The sequence below is a fragment of the Mobula hypostoma genome, chromosome 11, assembly GCF_963921235.1.
Source record: "Mobula hypostoma chromosome 11, sMobHyp1.1, whole genome shotgun sequence".
In the NCBI taxonomy this organism is placed as follows: Eukaryota; Metazoa; Chordata; class Chondrichthyes; order Myliobatiformes; family Myliobatidae; genus Mobula; species Mobula hypostoma.
In genome coordinates, this window is record NC_086107.1 from 34,132,328 (window position 1) to 34,153,871 (window position 21,544).

Below are 21,544 nucleotides of genomic sequence, written 5' to 3' on the forward strand. Positions count from 1 at the left end.
TAACTTGTACATGTAATTTATTTACATAAATATCACAGAAACCATCAGGCATTACAGGAAACAGCTACTTAGGTCCACATGAAAAGTGATATTGCTCAGAGCTTTCCCAAAGATGTAGCTGTCTCTGTTCACTTAGTCTCAGGTTTTGTCTCTCCTGCATCAAGTTTTGGTAGCTCAGCTGGTTTACGGTGTGCTGGGAAAACTTCCCACGGGCTATTGAGGTCAAATTTTCGGAATTCCTGGGCAAATTCAACAGGCTCAGCAACCACACGTTTCACTTCATCATCATAACGTACCTAGAAGGGAACATCTGTGGTTATATTCATGGACTAGAACAATAAATATTTGTGCTTACTATAATGTTGCAAATTTCTGAAGTACATTTGCTGCAGATTTTCACTCCAATATTTTTTCTGATAATTCAAGGGCAGCATGAAGGAAATATAAATAGAAATAATCTACACTTCTGGAGAGATCAAATATTATACCTCCACATAGCCAGACAGTGGGAAGTCTTTGCGGAAAGGATGGCCTTCAAATCCATAGTCTGTGAGTATTCTTCTTAGGTCTGGGTGGTTAGCAAAGAATACACCATACATATCCCAAATCTGGAATGGAAAAACAGTAAAAATTATGCAATTTACTAAGTTTTATCAGAAATTTAAATTATAAATTTGATAGATGCAAGATATACCATAAATGAAAAACATAAATCATTTGTTCATCTATCCTGTAAGATACAAAATTATTTTGGGGATAAAATTTTAAGCTAAATTAAATACATTGCTTAAATGTCACAGGACTAAATTTTATAGTTTAGATTAAATCAAGATATTTATCACAATAATGCCCTATGTTTCAGCTTGTATCCAAAAGCACAGAATGGTTGCCTTAAACCTAATTGTTATATTGCATGGCTACATTTGGAAAATAAGAATTGTCTAACAGTTAATGTGATTCAACCACATTAATTCTAATTTCTCACTTAAAATTAGAAATATTAATGGGGAAAAAAATCACTGAGTTGATTAAACCTGCTCTTTCCAGACAACATAGAGCCAACAAAACTTGTACACTACTACAGGTGGCCCCATCCTTCAAATTAAATCTTAAAATGTTCATCCATCTATAGCCAGCTGACATCCACAAACAACCTCCTTCCACCAAATTAATAACCCAGTCATCCAACTTCAGAATGTATGCAAATTACTGGCCATACAAAGTGCTTCATTAGGATCTAAAAAAAAAAGTAAATGTTTTGGGTAGCATTTTTTGTCACTTCTCATTCTTCTAAAGTTCAGTGATTAGAGGCCCAGAGCCATCAACCTGACCTTATACATTAACCCTTTCATTCCTGGAATCATTCTTGTGAACCTCATCTGGACTCTCTCCAGTACCAGCACATCCTTTCTTAGATAAGAAGCCCAAAGCTACTCACAATATTCCAAGTGCAGTCTGACCAATGCCTTATAATGCATTACATTCTTACTTTTATATTCTAGCCCTCTCTAAATGAATACTAACATTGCATTTGCCTTCCTTACCACTGACTTAACCTGCAAATTAACCTTTAGGGAATTCTCCATGAGGATTTCCAAATCTCTTTCTACCTCTGATTTCTGAATTTGCTCTCCATTTAGAAAATAGTCTACACCTTTACTTCATCTACCAAAGTACACATCCACATCCATATACTTCCTTACACTGTATTCCATCTGCCACTTCTTTGCTTATTCTCCTAATCTGTCTAAATTGTTCTGCAGTCTCCCTGCTTCCTCAAAACTACCTGCCCCTTTACCTATCTTTGTATCATCTGCAAAATTGGCCACAAAGTCATCAATTCCAACATCCTAAGCATTGGCATACAGTATGAATTGAAAAGAAGTGGTCCCAAACAGTATGGAGCCTACTTTTGTAACAGCCTGGTTAAGATTTTTTACTGCTATGCTGTAGGTATTTCATTTTAGCTGTTCTGTAAGAGCAGTCTGTTCTGCTTTCAGCAGGTTTGGGTTTAAGCTAAAGATAAGGGGCTGTGATGTTCATGCTTAGGAATGTAGTGTCATCCAATCAGGACGGTGGAATTGGGAGAAGGTTCTAGAGAACGCTGGGCAGAGTGCTTTCTATGTCAGACACTGGTGTGGGTTAAGGTCTTTTTGGCAGGAGCTGGGAGAAGATAAGAGGGAAGACGGCTGAGGATGTTGTCTCTATTGCACAATGTGACTTGTGCAGATGTATGGCTTCAAAGAAGGAAGGACCAATACTCCCATGGGGGAGCCCATTTGTCCGAGATAGATTTCAAACGACATTCAGAAGGTGGAGTGTGCTTTCATACAGACCGTGGGTCCAGCACACGAGTTAAAGACAGCTTCAAGGTGAGCTCCAACTTATGTGCATATTTGGACTGGATGAACTGTAATGGGCCCTTTCTATCTTTTTCCCTTTCTTTTCCCTACTAACTGTTTGATAAAGCTGATATTTGTGAATATACTTTCTTTATAATTGTATGCAGTGTACAATTTGTTATTTATTCTCAACAGCTAATTGCCATGGGGGTATTATTTATGCAGTATCTGCACAGATCATCCCAATTACCCAGTTTTGGTGGGACCCAAGTCATTACCAACCCTAGATGTATGGAGTTTAAGAAAAGCGTTTCTGTCACCATTAAGTCCAGTGGCCATTAGCAAGGGGTTAATGAGCCGCATATCTAGAGACACCTGGTAAAAAGGTTCCCTTTAGTTATTGTAGTTTTCTGACTGAATTCCAATTCAGACTAGATAATTGAAGTCTTGCTTCCATACTTGATTAAACGTACAAAACTTAATCCACTTTTGCTAAGATTAGGACATCATAGTATCTAATATTGTTCTACTCTTAGTTCAATTATCTATCACTCCTTAGAACTACATTATGGCGATATCAAAGGTAGGAATCACAGAGCGCCTGGACAAAATGCGATCTTCCCAAGCACAAGATCACTTGTCCAGAGCATTGGAGACTGGAAGCCCTTCCGCATTGCTTTCCTCCTGCGGTCTGTGTATGACTCTCTCCCTGCAGCATCACAGCTGCACACATGGGAGCTTAGAGGGGATCCTAACTGCAAGCTTTGTGGTCAGCGGGGTTCACTGGCACACATATCGTCAGGATGCAAAACAGCTTTAACACAAGGACAGTATAGGTGGCACCATGACAAGGTCCTGCTGTCCCCTGCTGAACACACTGGAGTGGGGGAGATATAAAAAGAGACCAGCTGGCAGAGAGGCAAACAGGGCAGTCACTTTCATCAAGGAAAGGGCCACGCCAGTCATATCAAAGAGGCCTACATCCAATCTGCTGCAAACTGCCAAATCATGGGAGATGAGGATCGATGCAGGGAGGAAGCTGCAGTTCCCCGAGGTGGTGTAAACCACACTTCAACCAGACATCACACTGTGGTCTACTGAAGACAAGAAAATCATCCTGGTGGAGCTCACAATACCATGGGGGAAGGGTACAAGGAAGCTCATGAGAGGAAGGCTCTGAAGCACCAATCCTTAGTCCAGGAGTGCAGGGATAAAGGATGGCAGACTTGGCTATTCCTCATGGAGATCAGATGTAGAGGGTTCCAGGCAAGGTTGGCATGGAGACTGCTCTCTGCACTGGGCCTTGATGAAAAGAGCAAGAACCAAGCAGCTCACAGAATGAGGGAAGAAGCAGAAAGAGCGTTTTGCTGGATATGAAGCAGGCAAGAGGAGTTGAGCTGGAAGTCAGGAGCAGATGGGCAGTGACTTGGCCACCACTGCTGAACCACCACCTGTATAGTGTAGGGGTTAAGGGTCGAAACACCCTAGGAAGGTTGGGCACCACCTGACGATATCTGCTCCTGGACAAAGGGTATGGTTACCTCATGAGGTTACCGAAGAGAGCACCCCAGTGTATGATGCAAAAAGATTGCAGTCTATCTTGGTTTTCCCAAGAGATTAACTTTTATTCAAAGGGACCAAATGTAGATATTACTGTAAGAACTCAGTTCAGCCAGCATCACGAAGAGAGAAAAAATATCAACATTGCACATCAATGACCCTTTCTCAGAACAGGAAAAAACAATTCCATTGAATTCCTTCAGCTCACCTCTCTCTCATACCAGTTTGCAGCTTGGAACACAGGTACTAAGGAATCCAGGGGCGTCAATTCATCAGTGTAAGTCTTCACACGAATACGAGAGTTAAACTGCAGAGAAAGCAGGTTGTATACAATCTGTTGGAAAAGAAATAAATATATTCAAATTAAATTCTGACCACTAATCAGAACACTTTGAAACACAACAGCATAACTCTTTCATAATTTGTCTACCCTTCTAAAACTATGAAATACATTATTGCATATTCTTTATTTTTTACTGTCGGCATGGAGCCAAGCAACAGTTTGTATTTTGCTTTCAAGGTTTTTGTTAATGGTTAACTCTGTGATTTTTTTAAGCATGAAAAGCAAGTGATGCGTAGAAAAATATCCAAAACAAGATACATTAATTTTCTTTGACCATCATTCTCTAACCAAATAGCAGCAATATTAAAAGCACAGAGTTTACGCCACCTTTTAATAAAGAAAGAAGTCCATCCACAATGTATTTGGCAATACAAGTCTTCTTGGTATCTCATCGATGATGATGCTGTCATAAACTTAATCTGTAACTAAGTGCACAACTCTATTTTAACCTTGAGGCCTTTCACAAGCATTTTGGAGACAATTTTCTCAATTTCATTCAGGAGCGTTGGAGGTTGATCTGGTCAAGATCGTAAGACCTGTGCCATTTGCTTTCTAGCTTGCCCTTAGAGCATTGCATGGATAGTTCTTTCAAAACTTAAGAAAGTAGTAACAGAACAATGCAGACAGCTTTCAGGTAAATGGAGACATTATAAGTGAGTGGGAGATGATATTCAAGGCAAAACATTGTAAGTAATCCATTTTGACAAGTAAAACAGTGCAAATTTAAAAGCTCTAAATGTTAAGAGAGAACTGAATAACATTGTTCATGAGCCACTGAAAGTTCATATGCAAATATAGAAAGCAATTACAATGGCAAATGATACATTATACTTTATTGTCGCCAAACAATTGATACTAGAACGTACACTCATCACAGCAATATTTGATTCTGCGCTTCCCGCTCCCTGAATTACAAATCGATAGTAAATATTAAAAATTTAAATTATAAATCATAAATAGAAAATAGAAAAATGGAAAGTAAGGTAGTGCAAAAAAAATCGAGAGGCAGGTCCGGATATTTGGAGGGTACGGCCCAGATCCGGGTTAGGATCCGTTCAGCAGTCCTATCACAGTTGGAAAGAAACTGTTCCCAAATCTGGCCATACGAGTCTTCAAGCTCCTGAGCCTTCTCCCAGAAGGAAGAGGGACGAAAAGTGTGTTGGTTGGGTGGGTCATGTCCATGATTATCTTGGCAGCACTGCTCCGACAACGTGCAGTGTATAGTGAGTCCAAGGACGGAAGATTGGTTTGTGTGATGTGCTGCGCCGTGTTCACGATCTTCTGCAGCTTCTTCCGGTCTTGGACAGGACAACTTCCATACCAGGTTATGATGCACTCTAGAAGAATGCTTTCTACGGTGCATCTATAAAAATTAGTGAGGGTTTTAGGGGACAGGCCAAATTTCTTTAGTTTCCTCAGGAAGTAAAGGCGCTGGTGGGCCTTCTTGGCTGTTCATGGTTGGACCAAGTCAGGTCATTTGTGATATTGACCCAGAGGAACTTAAGCTTTTGACCTGTTCCACTTGTGCACCACCGATGTAAATTGGGTCGTGCAGTCCGCTACTCCTTCTGAAGTCAACAACCAATTCCTTCATCTTGCTGACGTTGAGGGATAGGTTATTGTCTTCGCTCCATGCCACCAGGTTCTTAATTTCCTCTCTGTACTCAAACTCATCATTACCTGAGATACGGCCTACAATTATTGTGTCATCAGCAAACTTATATATTGAGTTTGATGGAAACTTGGCTACACAATCATGGGTGTACAGTGAGTATAGCAGGGGTCTGAGTACACAGCCTTGTGGGGCACCAGTGCTCAGAGTGATTGTAGAGGAGAGTTTGTCCCCTATTTTTACAGCCTGGGTCCTGTCTGTGAGGAAGTTGAAGATCCAGCTGCAGATCTGAGTGCTAAGGCCCAGGTTCCGGAGCTTAGGAATCAGTTTATTTGGAATGATGGTATTAAAGGCAGAGCTGTTGTCAATGAAAAGGAGCCTTACATATGCGTCTTTATTCCCCAAGCATTCAAAGGAGGAATGTAGGGCCAGAGAGATGACATCTGCCATTGACCTGTTGCTCCGGTGGGCGAATTTCAAAGCGTTGAGGTTGACTGGTAGGCTGTGGTTGATGTGTGCCATAACCAATCGCTCGAAGCACTTCATAGCAATTGATGTCAGAGCCACAGGTCGATAGTCATTCAGGCATGCCACCTTGCTCTTCTTCGGAACTGGGATTATCGTTGCCTTCTTAAAACACGAGGGGATCTTAGACTGAAGCAAGAAGCAGTTGAAGATGTCAACAAACACTCCAGCTAGCTCGCTTGCACAGGCCTGGAGACCCCATCCCAGGACGCCATCTGGGCCTGCCGCCTTCCTTGGATTTATCTTCAGGAAGGCCCTTCTAACGTCCTCCTCGGTGACAATGAATCTCGATGCCACCAGGTCCAGTTCATCCGGAGGGAGCAGGACACTCCTCTTCTGTTCGAATCTTGCATAGAATACATTAAGTTCATCAGGAAGAGAAGCGCCACAGTTACTGATATTCCCACCATTTTCTTTGCGCCCAGTGATCTCATTTAGACCCTGCCATAGTCTACTGGCATCCCTCTGGTTAGCCTGGGCTTCCAACTTGGCTCGTTTTTGCCTCTTGGCGTCCTTAATGGCTGTCCAGAGTTCACGCCTGGATTCCGTGTAGCGACTGGTATCCCCGGACCGAAAAGCTGCAGCTCTAGCCTTTAAAAGGGACTCGACCTCATAATTCATCCAAGGTTTCCAGTTAGGGAATACCTGGATCGTCTTGCGAGACACACAGTCTTCCGTGCATTTCCAAATAAAGTCCGTGACAGCTGAGGCATACTCATCGAGGTTAGCTGCCGAGTCCTTGAATACTAGTCCACCGATTCAAAGCAGGCACGGAGGACCTCATCCATTTCCTCTGCCCAATGCGACACTACTTTTGACACGGTGACCTCCCGCTTCAGTTTCTGTTTGTAAGCCGGGAGGAGGAGTACGGCCTGATGGTCCAATTTTCCGAAGTGGGGTCGTGGGACGGAACGGTAGGCATCCTTGACTGCTGTGTAGCAGTGGTCAAGTATATTCGGGCCTCTAGTGGGGCAGGAGACATGTTGGTATAACTTTGGCAGCGCCTTTCTAAGGTTGGCCTGGTTAAAGTCCCCGGCTGTAATAAGCAAAGCCTCCGGATACCTGGTCTCAAGTTCATTGATGTTGGCATACAGTATGTTCAGAGCACACTCCACATCTGCTTGGGGGGAATGTAGACCACTATCAGTATGAGCGAGGTGAATTCCCGTGGCAGATAGTAGGGACCACACTTCACCAACAGGTGTTCCAGGTCCAGGCTGCAGGTGCTTGTCAGTGCCACTGTGTCTGAGCACCACGCAGTGTTGATCAGTAGGCAGACACCACCTCCCCTCGTCTTGCCCGAAGATGCTGTGCGGTCCATCCAATGGATCGAAAATCCCTCCAGCCGGATGGCACAGTCGGGGGTGGCAGGGGAGAGCCAGGTCTCAGTGAAACAGAATACACAGCAGTTCTGTATCTCCCTGCAGTGGGTGAGTCTCCCTTTAAGATCATCCACCTTGTTCTCGATGGCTTGCACATTAGCTAGTAGGATGGTGGGCATAGGGACCCTGAAGCTCCTCAGCTTCAATCTTACCAGCAGCCCAGCTCTTTTCCCACACTTCCTCGATAAATAGTGCATCTTTCCAGGTTTCCATTGATGCAGTGTGTTGTTGCCAGCTCTTTGAGGTTGGTGGACGCATCCCGCGGGGATCAATCGGCGGGTCGTGTCACCGGGCGCTCCAGGTGGGGCCGAGTGACAGGGGAGGGTCCGTTGCCACTTCCAGCTGCCGGGGGCCTGGGCTGTCGATTGGGTCGGGCCCCGAAGCCAACACTTAATCCTAGAGGGCCGGGCTCCTGGCTGAAACAAGTCCGTAAGCCAAGTAATGGTTGCGGACGCCTCCGCTCCAGCCAAGCCTCAGGCTCGATTTCATTAAACTTCATTGCATAAGGATTTGAGTTCAAGTTTGTTCTTTTTGTCATTTAACTGTACATATGTATACCACCAAACAAAACAACATTCTTCCAGACCAAGGTAAACAACAGTACATATAATTCAGTCAAAAGTCAAAGTAAATTTATTATCAAAATACATGTACGTCACGATATACAACCCCGGAATTCATTTTCTTGTGGGCATACTTAGTTAATCTACAGAATAATAAGCATAACCAAATCAATAAAAAGACCGACCAACTTGGGCGTTCAACCAGAGTGCAGAAAACAAACCGTGCAAATGCAAAAAGAAAGAAATACTAATAAAAATAAATAAATAAGCAATAAATACTGAGAATATGAGGTGAAGAGTGCTTAAAAGTGACCCCATTGGTGGTGGGAACATATCAATGATGGACCTAGTGAAGTTGGGTGAAGTTATCCCCTTTGCTTCAAGAGCCTGATGGTTGAGGGGTAGTAACTGTTCCTGAACCTGATGGTGAGAGTCCTGAGGCTTTTGTATCTTCTTCCTGACTGCAACAATGAGAAGAGAGCATGTACTGGGTGGTGGGGGGTCCTGATTATAGATGCTGCTTTCCTGCAACAGCGTTTTATATACGTGGTTGGGAGGACTACCTGTCAAGGACTGGGTCATATCCACTACTTTCTGTAGGATTTTCTGTTTAAAGGCATTGGTGTTTCCATACCAGGCTATGATACAGCCAGTCAATTTACTCTACACCACACATCTATACACGTTTGTCGAAGTTTTCGATGTCAACCCAAATCTCTGCAAGCTCCTACAGAAGCAGAGGCACTGCCATGCTTTCTTTGCAATTGCATTTACATGCTGGGCCCAAGGCAGGTCCTCCGAAATAATAACACCAAGGAATTGAAAGTTGATGAACTTCTCCACCTCTGATGCTCCGATGAGAACCGGCTCATGGACCTCTCTGGTTTTCATCTCCTGACGTCATTATTCAGCTCCTTGGTCTTGCCGACGTTGAGTAAGAGGTTGTTGCTATGATACTCATCCAGATTTTCAATCTTCCTCCTATCTGCCGATTCATCACCACCTCTGATTCTGCCTACGACAGTGGCGTCATCAGCAAACTTGAATATGCTGTTGGAGCTGTGCTTATCCACACTGTCATAAGTGTAAAGCGAGTCAAGCGGGAGCTAAGCACACAACCTTGTGGTGCACCTGTGCTGATGGAGATCGTGGCCAATCTGAATTGACTAGGGTCTGCAAGTGAGGAAATCGAGGATCCAATCACACAAGGCCAAAATCTTGAAGCTTATTGATTAGTTTTGAGCGGATGATGGCATTAGGTGCTGAGCTGTAGTCAATAAAGAGCATCCTGATGTTGTATCTTTGCTGTCCAGATGTTTCAAGGTTGAGGGAAGAGTCAATGAGACGGCATCCACGGTGAATGTGTTGCTCCGGTAGGCAAATTAAGAGTGGATCTAATGTCACTTCTCCAGTAGGAGTTGAGATGTTTCATTACCAACCTCTAAGAACACTTCATCACTGTGGATTCAAGTGCTACTGGACAATAGTATTGAGGTAGCTCACCACCTTCTTCTTAGGCACCGGTATCATTGAAGCCTGCTTGAAGCAGGTGGGTACCTCAGACTGCCAAAGCAAGAGGTTAAAGATCTCATTGAACACTCCAGCCAGTAGCTAAGTACAGGTCTTTATTACTTGGCCAGGTACCCCGTCTGTGCTGGATGCTTTTTGTGGGTTCATCCTCCTGAAGGGTGCTCGCACATCAGCCTCAGAGACTGAAATCACAGGATCATAGAGGGCTGTGAGAGTTTGTGATGGTTCCTCCATGTTTTCAAGGTCAAAGCGAACATAGAAGACATTGAGCTCATCTGGAAGTGAAGCCCTGCCGTCACCTACATTACTTGATTTAACTTTATAAGGGGTGATAGTGTTCAAGCTCTGCCACAACTGTGTAGCATCCTTCATTGATTTAATTTTAGGCCGGAAATGTCACTTCGCCTGTGAACTCACACAGCACATAAAATAATATTACCACAAATAAATTAACAAATAATCAGGTGCATATACAAGTTAAAAAATAAACAGTATAATGCCAATAGTGCTTCATACATGATGAGACCTGTGTGGTGACAGGGAGTTCAGTAGGGAGGTTGTACTTTAACTCTATAGCCCTGGTGAGATTACTAATTCTGCCATTGATATCTCCCAGGAGAAAGGCATCAATAGGTTTTTCTTCTAATGATGCCTCCCAGAAGATAGGAGTCCAGGTAAAAGTAGAATTTTGCTTCATGCTCATCAACATAGGTCTCCCAGCACAAACCAAGGAGACAAGCCCAAGCTTTATAAGACTTCTATATCGACCAACAGGAAACCCAAATACTCAGATTGCAGATCCACTGCGTGCATCTTATCAATGATTTCTCCTTCACTTTACTAGAAGAAACTTCACCACCTAGCTCATTGACAGAACCATTTCTGGCAAGTCTAATCTCAATAGTGCCACAGTATCAAACTCAGACAATTTTCCTATCTCTTACCATAAAATTCCAAACATCTAGATTTTTAGAATGGATGTTTTTTTTCCGCCCATTATTGTTTTGCAACCACAGTAATGTTATACAGTCTGTATTTTTCTGGCTAAATGTTTAAAAAGGACAAAGCAAACTTTCTTAGTAAAGACCATTCAATCAACTAGACACTGCCAAACCTTTCTGCTCCCTCTTAGGCACAAGTCCCAGGATTGCCTTTGCACAGGATCATGACTTTGATTACGATGGTCATCTCCAACTACCACTTCAGAACAACCACAACGTAAAAGGAGTTGGAAAAGTGGACAGGTAATGGAATAATGGAATTAGATTTGAAAAAAAGCTGGTATGGGAAGAACTGAGTGGGAGACCCACTCCACAACTGCAGCCCCATTCTCTCTTCACTGTGGAAGCCTGATTCTTTTGGGATGAAGAATTATCACAGCCAGAGAATGCATGGGCAATCACAGTGCCTTAAATGGATAGTCACCTCCTCTGTGTCTCACTTCACACTGCTAAGCTACATACATTGCCTTTAAATCACACTGATCTGCTCTGCTCTTTTTGCCAGAACTATCTTGACATGACAGAGAATGACAGTTTCCCTGCTACAGTGAGGACAGAAAACCTACTGGTAAACCTCAACTCTCAAAATGGTTTGCCAGCTGGACGATTGTCATATTGCTTTACAAAATGATTGCCTCCTGGAAATTGTTTTAAGTGAAATTTCATAAATCAAGAAAAAAAATCAAAGCCAAATACATTACAGGTATTTTGGTACAGTATATTCTGTGAACAGCAATTGGTCCAATATTTATTACAGCCAAAAAAAAAGACTTGCAAGTCAAAGACATACTTAGAAAAGTCAATGGTGTTTTAACACAGATTTTTTTCATCCACAGATACCTATATCTTTTGTTAGACATGAGATAATTATAGTGTACCAACACAGAAACAGGCCCTTCAGCCCATCTAGTCCATGCCAACTTGCACCCAGACCATATCCTTCCAAAGATCTCCCATCCATCTACCTAATCAAACTTCTCTTAAATGTTACAACTGAACCCCACTTCCACGAGCAGCTTGTTCCACACTTATACCACCCTCCAAATGAAGGTTTTCCCTCAGATTCCCCTTAAATATTTCTCCTTTCACCCTAAACCTGTGACCAATACTTCTAGTCTCAGTCAACCTGAGGGGAAAAAGCCTGCTTACATCACCCCTCGTAATTTAGTATATTATTATAAGATTTCTGCTCATTCCTCTGTACTCCAGGGAAGAAAGTCCCAATCTATTCAATTTTTCCCTATGACTCTTGTTCTCAAGTCCCAGTAATATCTCCGTAAATTTTCTCTGCACTCTTTATTGATATTTCCTGTAGATAGGTGACCAGAACTGCAAACGGATATAGCATCCAAATTCCTGAATACAGTTCCCTGATTTATGAAGGCCAATGTGCTAAACGCTCTTTTTAGAGCCCCATCTACCTGTGATACCTCTTTTAAGGAATTATGTTTCTTTATTCCCAGATCCCTTTGTTCTATAGCATACCTCAGAGCCCTACCATTCACTGTGCAAGTCTTACCCTGGGTTGTCCTCCCTCAATGCAAACTCACACTAAATTCCAATTGCCATTTTTCAGCCCATTTTCCCAGCTAGTCGAGATCACCCTGCAGCAACTTTTGAAAGCCTTACTCGCTGTTCACTGCGCCGCCAATCTTGGCATCACCTGCAATTTCTTTAACTAGTTTACCACATTATCATCCAAGTCATTAATATAGATGATAAATAACAACAGATGTAGCACCAATCCCTGCGGTACAACATAAGTCACAGATCTTCAGTCAGAGAGAGAACCAACTAATGCCACTCCCTATCTTCTCCCGCTAAGCCATGTTGGATCCAATTGGATACTTCATCCAACTTAAAATTCAAGCAACTTAAAATTTTTGGACCAGCCTCCTATTAGGGACTTTGTCAAAGGTCATGGTAAAATCCATGTAGACAACAGCCACTGTCTTTCTTTCATTAACCTTCCTGGTAACCTCCTCAAAAAAACACTACGATTAGTTATACATGACAAAGCATACTCTACCCCATGCTGACAATTCCTAATCAGGCCCTGTCTACCCAAATATTTATGTATCCCGTGCTTCAGAATATCTGGATATTCTAAGGGACAGGATATATAAGTACAAACATTTGTACTTGCATACACATCAGGGCATCTGGGAACCGAAACTAATAAACCTCTCCAAGGGAACATAATGTATTAACTTGGCAGAGAGACTATGCCTACACAAGTAATATTGTAACTCAGACAAGTTAGTTTTCTCTTAAACATTTGGCTCCATTAAACTCAATTGATTAAGTTAAATTCAGGACCAAAAGACATAAATGGCATTACATTATAACTTCAGCACTTACAGATAATATATGATTCGTGTTCAATATATTTATTACTGTAGCAAACAATGATAATATACAATAATTGCAAAGTAAATTGAAATCCTTATAACAAAAGGTGTACAATTTGAAAGCTGCTATATATGTAATACTTTAAAACTAAATTGCATTTTCATATCAGTTCCCCAAACCATGACTGGATATCACATTACCTCAAATCTAAATGGACGGGTAGGGACATCCACGGCTGTTTCATCAGCAAGTGACTTAAATTGAGCATTGGTATGATCTCGCAGGAATGTCAGCACAGGTATTATGCCATCTGGATGGATAAGAAGCTCCAATTCATTGTAACAGGTCACCTGTCGAACAAAGGGCAGAACAAAGAATATTTACTAACAATTAAAAAAAACAAAATAACAGCACCTGCTAGAACTCTGAAATAAACTCTGACAATGCTGAAAACATCAGCACTTCAAGTAGCAACTGCAGAAACAAAAAGAGTTAAACTTTCAAATCAATGATCCTTCATCTGAATTAGGAAAAGCTGAAATCTGGGAGCTGGTGGTTCAGTGGCATCCACACCGGACTTGAGATGAATGGTCCCGGATTCGAAACCATTCGGCTCCTTGCATGCTTTCCATCCGTACTGGGTCGAGTGTCGAACTAGCAACTCAGCATCATGATAAACAGACAAATGCTAAAGAAACAGCAAGGTTGCCGCCTAATATGCTACTAGGTGCGGAAAGAAACAACAGCTCTGGGGTGTTAACAAATACGACAGAAGATATTACAGGACAAATATATTTTCCAGTTTGCATTACTTTGTTCATTATCAGTTACTGGTACCACAATAAAATGCAAAATAAAAAAAAACTGAGGAATTAAAAAGGCTAGAGTTTTGCATGGGGTTTTTGCGTAACATTTTCACCATTGCCACAATGACACAAACTTTGTACAAACTTTCCTCAATAAGATCTTGCTTGTTACTCTAGTGTTAATGGAACTTCTACCCTTACAATAGTTAAGAGCATTTTTTCAATAATATAATGCTAATATCAAAAAATGATTTATATAACCAAATGAGACAAAGGTTGTAGATTTTCCAGTGAAAGTTTAATTTCATATTCATCAATACATATTTGACCATCTAGTGACAGACTTATAAAAACATGATGAATCAATTCTTGTCAACATACCGGACAAGTTAGAGTCTTACCTGCACTTGTTGGATATATTTGGGAAGAATTTCAGCGACATATTCACCAAATTGGGATAGTTGGTTGTGCTGTAGTTCATTCCTTGGCCGGACAGTAGCTGTGAAGTAAAATGCCTGTTAAACTATAAGTATGGAATGCCTATCATGTTTCTTCATATTAATAAAATTCAGACTTCCTGGTACATCTCCCGGTGAATATCAAGGTGACTTAATGGATCGTTTTCAAATCTACAGATTAATAAATGCTGTTGCAATTGGATTAAGGTAGAATTGGATTAGTCTGCACCTGGTGTTAGTTCCCCAAATCCTTTCCAAGTCAAAAGGCAGGAGTGTAATGGAAGGTTATTACAGGCAACCCATCCATTGGCTTAACCATTCAGTCCATGCACTATCTACAATTCACAAAGCAGCAACCTGCCAAAACTGAACCAGCAGCTCTTGTCAAACCAGAGACGTTTCATCACCAGAAGGGCAAAGGTAGCAAATACATAGGGAATAACATTACCCCTATACTCCCCACAAAGGTACAAACATTGCACAAGTATTCTCAACAAATGGACCTCAGCGGAGTGGGCAAAACAGCTCATCATTAGCTTTGCAAAGCCAAGTTAATGGCAAAACTGTTTTCATCTCAAAATACAAGCAAGAAGAACAATTACCTTGTATATTTTATTGCTTAGTTAACATAAAAACCCAATTCCACTCCCAAGCACCTGCTAATAAAAGATTATCCTTCATTACATATATTATTTAATGTATGTGTGTGTCCCTCTCTAGTAATGATTTCCCTATAAAAGAGTTTACTTACTTAGAATTTTCATCTGGATTTGCATACTAAAACTAAAATATAATTAAAACATTTCCAGTTACTTACGACGAGTCTCAGGAGTGGATCCCTCGAACCTGGCTTGTGATACTGGAGTGCTCCAGCCAAAGGCTAAAATGAAAACACAACCAAGACTTTCACATATCAGTTGTATCAAAGTAATTTTTAAAAACTGAACTCATTTTACTTAAATTGAAATTATGATATGGATTAAAAAACACAATAAAGATATATCATGATTAAACATTTACAATTGATGAAATGAAGCATAAGCTCAAAATGTAAGCAAATTGTAACACTCAGCAAATACTATGGATGTCTAACTCTTACACTAGCAGAATCATCAACATTGGCTCATTCAAGACAAAAGGTGAGCTAAGGTTCACGCTATATGTTTGTTTAACATGGTGGAGCATAATTAATGAGTTTGTTGATTCTTAGGGTAGCAGACACCAACAGAGTCAACAAACTCATTCGTAAGGCCAGTGATGTTGTGGGGATGGAACTGGACTCTCTGACGGTGGTGTCTGAAAAGAGGATGCTGTCCAAGTTGCATGCCATCTTGGACAATGTCTCCCATCCACTACATAATGTACTGGGTGGGCACAGGAGTACATTCAGCCAGAGGCTCATTCCACCGAGATGCAACACTGAGTGTCATAGGAAGTCATTCCTGCCTGTGGCCATCAAACTTTACAACTCCTCCCTTGGAGGGTCAGGCACCCTGAGCCAATAGGCTGGTCCTGGACTTATTTCCTGGCATAATTTACATATTACTATTTAATTATTTATGGTTTTACTACTATTTAATTATTTATGGTGCAACTGTAATGAAAACCAATTTCCCTCGGGATCAATAAAGTATGACTATGACTATATTTCCATAATCTACACTGGCACTCTCCTGGAGTAATGAGGAACCAAACATTTCAGAAGGGGATGTTTCTTGTTTTATTTCTGAATAGCTAGTTAGAAATAACTTCATCACATTATGCTAGAAACAAGAAACTTGCCTCAGTATCCTTTAGAAATACAATGAATATTAGCAATAATGAAAATTCTCAACAGCCTCTTGACATGCTTGGGTAACCGGGTAGAAGGTAACATAGATATGAAAGAAAATAAAATACCATGCATTCTACATAGTAGAATATGAGTACTGATGCAGTAAATGAGCACAGTATCCACTACAGAGGTTCAGTTTTTCACCATATTTTTCAATAATTTAGATGAAGTAGTCACCGTAGTTCCAACCAATTAGGTGACATGGTAGAGCATAATTAAGAACAGGAGGAATAAAACAGAACAATGGTAAATGGAGTTCAATTTAGAGAACTGCAGCCCCAAACACCTTCAGATTATAAAACATGAGAAAGTATGCAGATGCTGGAAATCAAAGCACCACACACAAATTGCTGGAGGAACTCAGCAGGCCAGGCAGCATCTATGGAAAAGAGTAAACAGTCAACGGTTTGGGCCGCCTTCAGATCTCGATGAAGGATCTCGGGCTGAAACATTGACTGTTTACTCTTTTCCATAGATGCTGCCTGGCCTGCTGAGTTCCACCAGCATTTGTGTGCATTACTAGAATTATAAAAGCAGTGTGTTCTGAATGCTGAAAAGCCAGGAATAGTGGGCGGCTATGTAGGAAAGAACACAAGCAGATAGAAGTAGGAGTACAAGTAGGATAGCCTCTCAAGCCTTCCCCCTCCAGCTGATAACATCATGGCTAATCAAGCCTAGGTTTGTACCTGATCCATAATATCTTTCAAATACATCTTCTTTAAATAACTCTAGTGATATGGTTGTCTGCAGGGAGAGGGGAGAAGAGAATTCCAGAAACTAAACACCCCCCTGAAAGAAGAAATTCCTATACACCTCTGTATACCTTGTCCCTTTATCAAGGCTCTCCTTCAACATCACCTTTGTCATATCCACTAGTTCTTTACATATCTCAAAAAGATTATTGTTCATATTTACAAACTACAGAGAATACAGATGTATTTTTTTATAGCTGTGATAGAATAACCAATAGGTCCCATGAATTAGTAGACCACATCTCTTCTGGACTGGCTAGAATAGAAACATACCCTTTCTTAAATAAGGGGTCCAAAGTTGTACACAACAGCCATTGTGTCACATACGTAATTCAATAAGGAAACTCAAATCACTACTTTCATTTCTTGTAGCAATTTCACTCATGTACTTATTTTAAAACAAAGCTTAATTTCACGAAATTTAGTTTCCCACATCATTATGCTTTCCCTTCCTCCAGAGACTATTGGTTTCTTGCTAACATACAATCTCCAATCTTCCCACCCTCTACACACCGGCCGTTATGTCAAAAGCCAATTGGAGGCATGAAGCCATAACTTCGTTCAAATGTGTATTCCTGCTACAGGTAAGCAGCTACGGGGAGATTTTGCGGTCCTCTCCCGTATCTACATCCTCCATCAGTAATGAGGATCCTGCATTATTCCATCACTGTTCTAGGCACGGTCCCCTCATTAACCGTGCCTGGCCTAAATCGAGCCCTGCCCGAAATGCCTTTCCCGTCCCCCAGATCCTCACCCGGCTCTGGAGCAACCGTCCAGCCGTGTCACAGGGAGAAGGTCAAACGGCGGCACAATGACAGGCATGGCCACCTCAGCTCACTTCCGTCCTGCCCGGCATCCGGGCCCAGCAAGACACTCCCTGTCGTGTCCTGGCCTCTCCCTCTGCAGACCTGCCAACCCCTCCTCACCTAAATTTCGGACGTTTCTCCGCAGTCCAGCGCAGGCCAAATTCACAATCCTGGCCGCCATGGCAATGGAAACGGAAGCAGCTGGCGTCCGTCTGTAAATCCTTCCGGCCACTCAGGCAGTGTACCCGCTCGAACTTTCCCCCTCCGTTCGACGGGAATTGGAGACAGTGCTTCTGGCGGACTGGTGACAAATAAGGTAAAGACGGTCATTTAGCTTGAATTCGCTAAGTTAGTACCGGCTATGAGAGGTTTGGCCCCATTCTTTGGGTATGAGAGGATTTTGGACGTAGTTGGTGTGCTCTCCATCAGAAACCCCTGACTGTCCGTTGTGTTGCGCTGTCCCTGTCCCCCCATGGACTCCCTCCCTCTTCGTCTGTTGCCCCTTAGGCCGCTCACAGGCCCGGGTTCTGTACTAAAATCTATTGCAGATACTCAGTAGCGCGAAACGGTTTTTTTGGGGTTTTTCACAAGCTTATTGCAATGTCGAGTGTAAAATGTAGTGTTAACGTGAAAAAAGCCTCGAAATGGCTTACTGTTTAAAATTGGAGGTTAGCAATCTTGCTCGCGGTGTAAGAAAGAAGGAAAAGATAAAATGGGGAATTACTAACTTCTGGAGTTAAGTGGGATTAGGAGTAGCTCTTTTTGACCAACACAAAAAAGATAAGCAAAACACACAAAATGCTGGAGGAAATCAGGCCAGGCAGCATCTATGGAAAAAAAAGTACAGTCGATGTTTCGGGCCGAGACCCTACGGCAGAACCGGAGAAAAAGAGATGAGAAGTCCTGGCCCGAAATGTCGACTGTCCCTTTTTTCCATAGATACTGCCGGGCCTGCTGAGTTTCTCCAGCATTTTGTGTGTGTTGCTTGGACTTACAGCATCTGCAGATTTTCTCTTGTTTGTAACAAAAATTATAAGCCATTTTCTTGCTCACGATACTGAATGTGTGATACAGAGTGTTCACCTTATTGGAGAACATTATCAGAAGATACATATTATAAAATAACATTGGGATATTTTACAACATAGTTTATATAATAGTCTGACATATTTTATTCCCATAGGACCTGATTGTACCAGTGTGATTATGGAGCCAACTAGCGATGCGGGAGGTGCAACCATTTCTGGTTCAACTGAAGAGAGTTACTTTATGAGCTATACCTTCACAGACAGGTTACACTCGGTACGAGTTGCTCAGAGTATAATGGATCTGTGCCTTGAAGACAGGTTGTTTGCAGATGTTACCATTTCTGTGGAAGGTAAAAAATTCCAGCTCCACAGGCTAGTCCTTTCTGCTCAGAGCTGCTTTTTCCGCTCCATGTTCACCTCTAACTTAAAGGAAGCTCACAATGACGTGATAGAATTAAAAGATGTGAATGCAAGTGTTTTCCAGCTACTAGTGGACTACATCTACCGAGGAACTGTAAAACTAAGAGTGGAAGACCTCCAGGAAACATACGAGGTGGCGGATATGTACCAATTGACCTCACTTTTTGAAGAGTGCTCTCGGTTTTTGGCCCGGACAGTTGATATCAGGAACTGTTTACAAGTCATGTGTTTGGCTGATCAGCATAGTGATCAGAAACTGTATACAGCAGCAAAACAGTGTGCAAAAACACATCTGTCTCAGCTTCACAAAACAGAGGACTTTGTGAAACTACCAATAAGATTATTCACGGACATCATTAAAGGTTTGTGTTTATCTATTCCTATTTAATTTTGTGGGGAGAATAACATTTTTAAATTTTAAAAGTTCAAGGAACCAATGGGGGAAATATCTGTGGTATCCAAAATCTTAGCTAAGATGATTATACCTTTTAAGATTACATGTTTGTTGTAGAAAATAATTGTGTACTCTTTCCAGAAAATAAAACATATTTATTTGTTTTCTCTGCAGCATTTACATTAATATGCACTTAGTTATTTTGGTCATGGAAAAAGCCCAGAACCTAAAAATGCAGTCAACCTTAGGTTGTGTTATATTTTTGTCACAGACCTTATTATGATCTGGAATTTACCAACACCAGGGTTATACAAACAGGATCCATTCTACTCACATAAAAATGACCCTGTAATTCCTGGGAGCAATGAGTCATGTTTGACATTTTGTTAAATGCTAAATCCATGGTTATTTAGAGCTTATTTTCTAGTGCACCTTGGTTTCCAAAGACAATTTCTGTCTGATCCACTTCCGATCATGCATTGCAAACCCTATCCTCACCTCAAAACAATGATTTGCCTTCTATTCCCCTAGCTTACCAGCTGCCCAAATTTTCAGAGTTTGAATGTGTGTGAATGACATTCATAACTATTCAATGAATTTAACTGGAAAAAAACTTTATATATAATATAAAATTTAAAACCCTAAAGTTCAAGAAAACTTAATGAAATATACTTAATTAGTCCTTCCAGGAATTGGTTCTCCACTGCTGGGCTCCAGAAGCAATCACTCACTGTCGGAATGCACTCACTAAAGATATGCTACAAGGAAATTTGTGCACACTTTAATGCACATACCAAATTTAAAACAACAGACATCTTTCAGGAAAATTGGGCCAAATAAAACTTAGTTAAATCCATTAGCAAGAAAATGAAAATGATAGCTTTGGGAGGAATTTCCATTACTATAAAATAAACCTACCATATTTACCAAATGAGTTGTTCCCAGAGTAACGAGCACTGGAGGAGGCATTCATTTTTGGAGCACAGTCTCCTGTTTTTGTCCCACCCTGCCTCCTCCACCCCACGCTGTTCAAATATTTCCTTTTCAATTATCTACACAATTCCCACCTGAAAGTTGCTGCTACATTTGGTTTTATCACTTTTTAGACAATGCATTTTAGATAATAACAACTTAGCTCAGACAAAAAGAAGTCCTATTATTTCCCATCCTGTTCTTTTGCTGATATCCACTGGCTATCAACATGCCAATAGAAATGGCATTTGCTGTATTAAAACTACAGGTGATTTTGAATACTTTTTTAACATCATTCTGTAACCTCGTCACTCCAAGAACATTCTTTATGTAACTTGTCTCTCCAAGTAAGGAATTGTACTTGCTCGTTCTGATGAAGCTCTCTGTACACTCTCCAAGGGCTCGAGGTCATTTTGTAAACTAGTTAAGCTGAATGCCGTCCTTCTGTACCACCTTGGGAATCTATATACTATCTAAATAATACAGCCTTGTCATATAGAGAAAGCTTTTTTATTTTATTGGGAAGATTTCAATTGAAGGAATTACCTTCATTTAAGTTGAATATGTTTGCAATCTGCATGTTTCAGTTTGCCAAAAAAATGACTAAAGGCCTGTTGATAAGAAAGAGTTCTTTAAAAAGTACAATAATTGACCATACATCATTTAGTACTAGAAGGCAAACTCGGTGACTACCATTGCATTAAGATTAACCAGATTGAACACCAGTGAACAGAGCCAATTAAGATAAGATGATCAAACAAGAATTAGGCCCTTTGGCCCATCAAGTCTGCTCCTCTGTTCCATCATGGGTAAAATATTTTTCTTCTCAAATTACAAATGACTCATAGATTGTGACGGATTAAA

General features: G+C 41.2%; 2 protein-coding genes across 2 annotated transcripts in view; one reads left to right on the forward strand and one right to left on the reverse strand.

The window, feature by feature from the left end:
• ndufs3 (NADH:ubiquinone oxidoreductase core subunit S3) lies at positions 1-18,085 on the reverse strand. Its single transcript, XM_063061798.1, has 7 exons — positions 17,987-18,085; positions 15,292-15,354; positions 14,418-14,515; positions 13,411-13,560; positions 4,111-4,236; positions 489-608; positions 1-296 (listed from the first exon to the last, which is right to left on the reverse strand). The coding sequence occupies exons 1-7, from the start codon at positions 18,045-18,047 to the stop codon at positions 129-131; spliced, it is 786 nt and encodes a 261-aa protein (XP_062917868.1). The 5' UTR covers positions 18,048-18,085; the 3' UTR covers positions 1-128.
• kbtbd4 (kelch repeat and BTB (POZ) domain containing 4) overlaps positions 18,070-21,544 on the forward strand; it is a 16,159-nt gene continuing 12,684 nt past the window's right edge. Inside the window, exons 1-2 of the mRNA XM_063061797.1 lie at positions 18,070-18,182; positions 19,050-19,676. Of these exons, the coding sequence (XP_062917867.1) occupies positions 19,073-19,676 (604 nt within the window). The 5' untranslated portion in view covers positions 18,070-18,182; positions 19,050-19,072. The remainder of the gene's footprint in view (positions 18,183-19,049; positions 19,677-21,544) is intronic.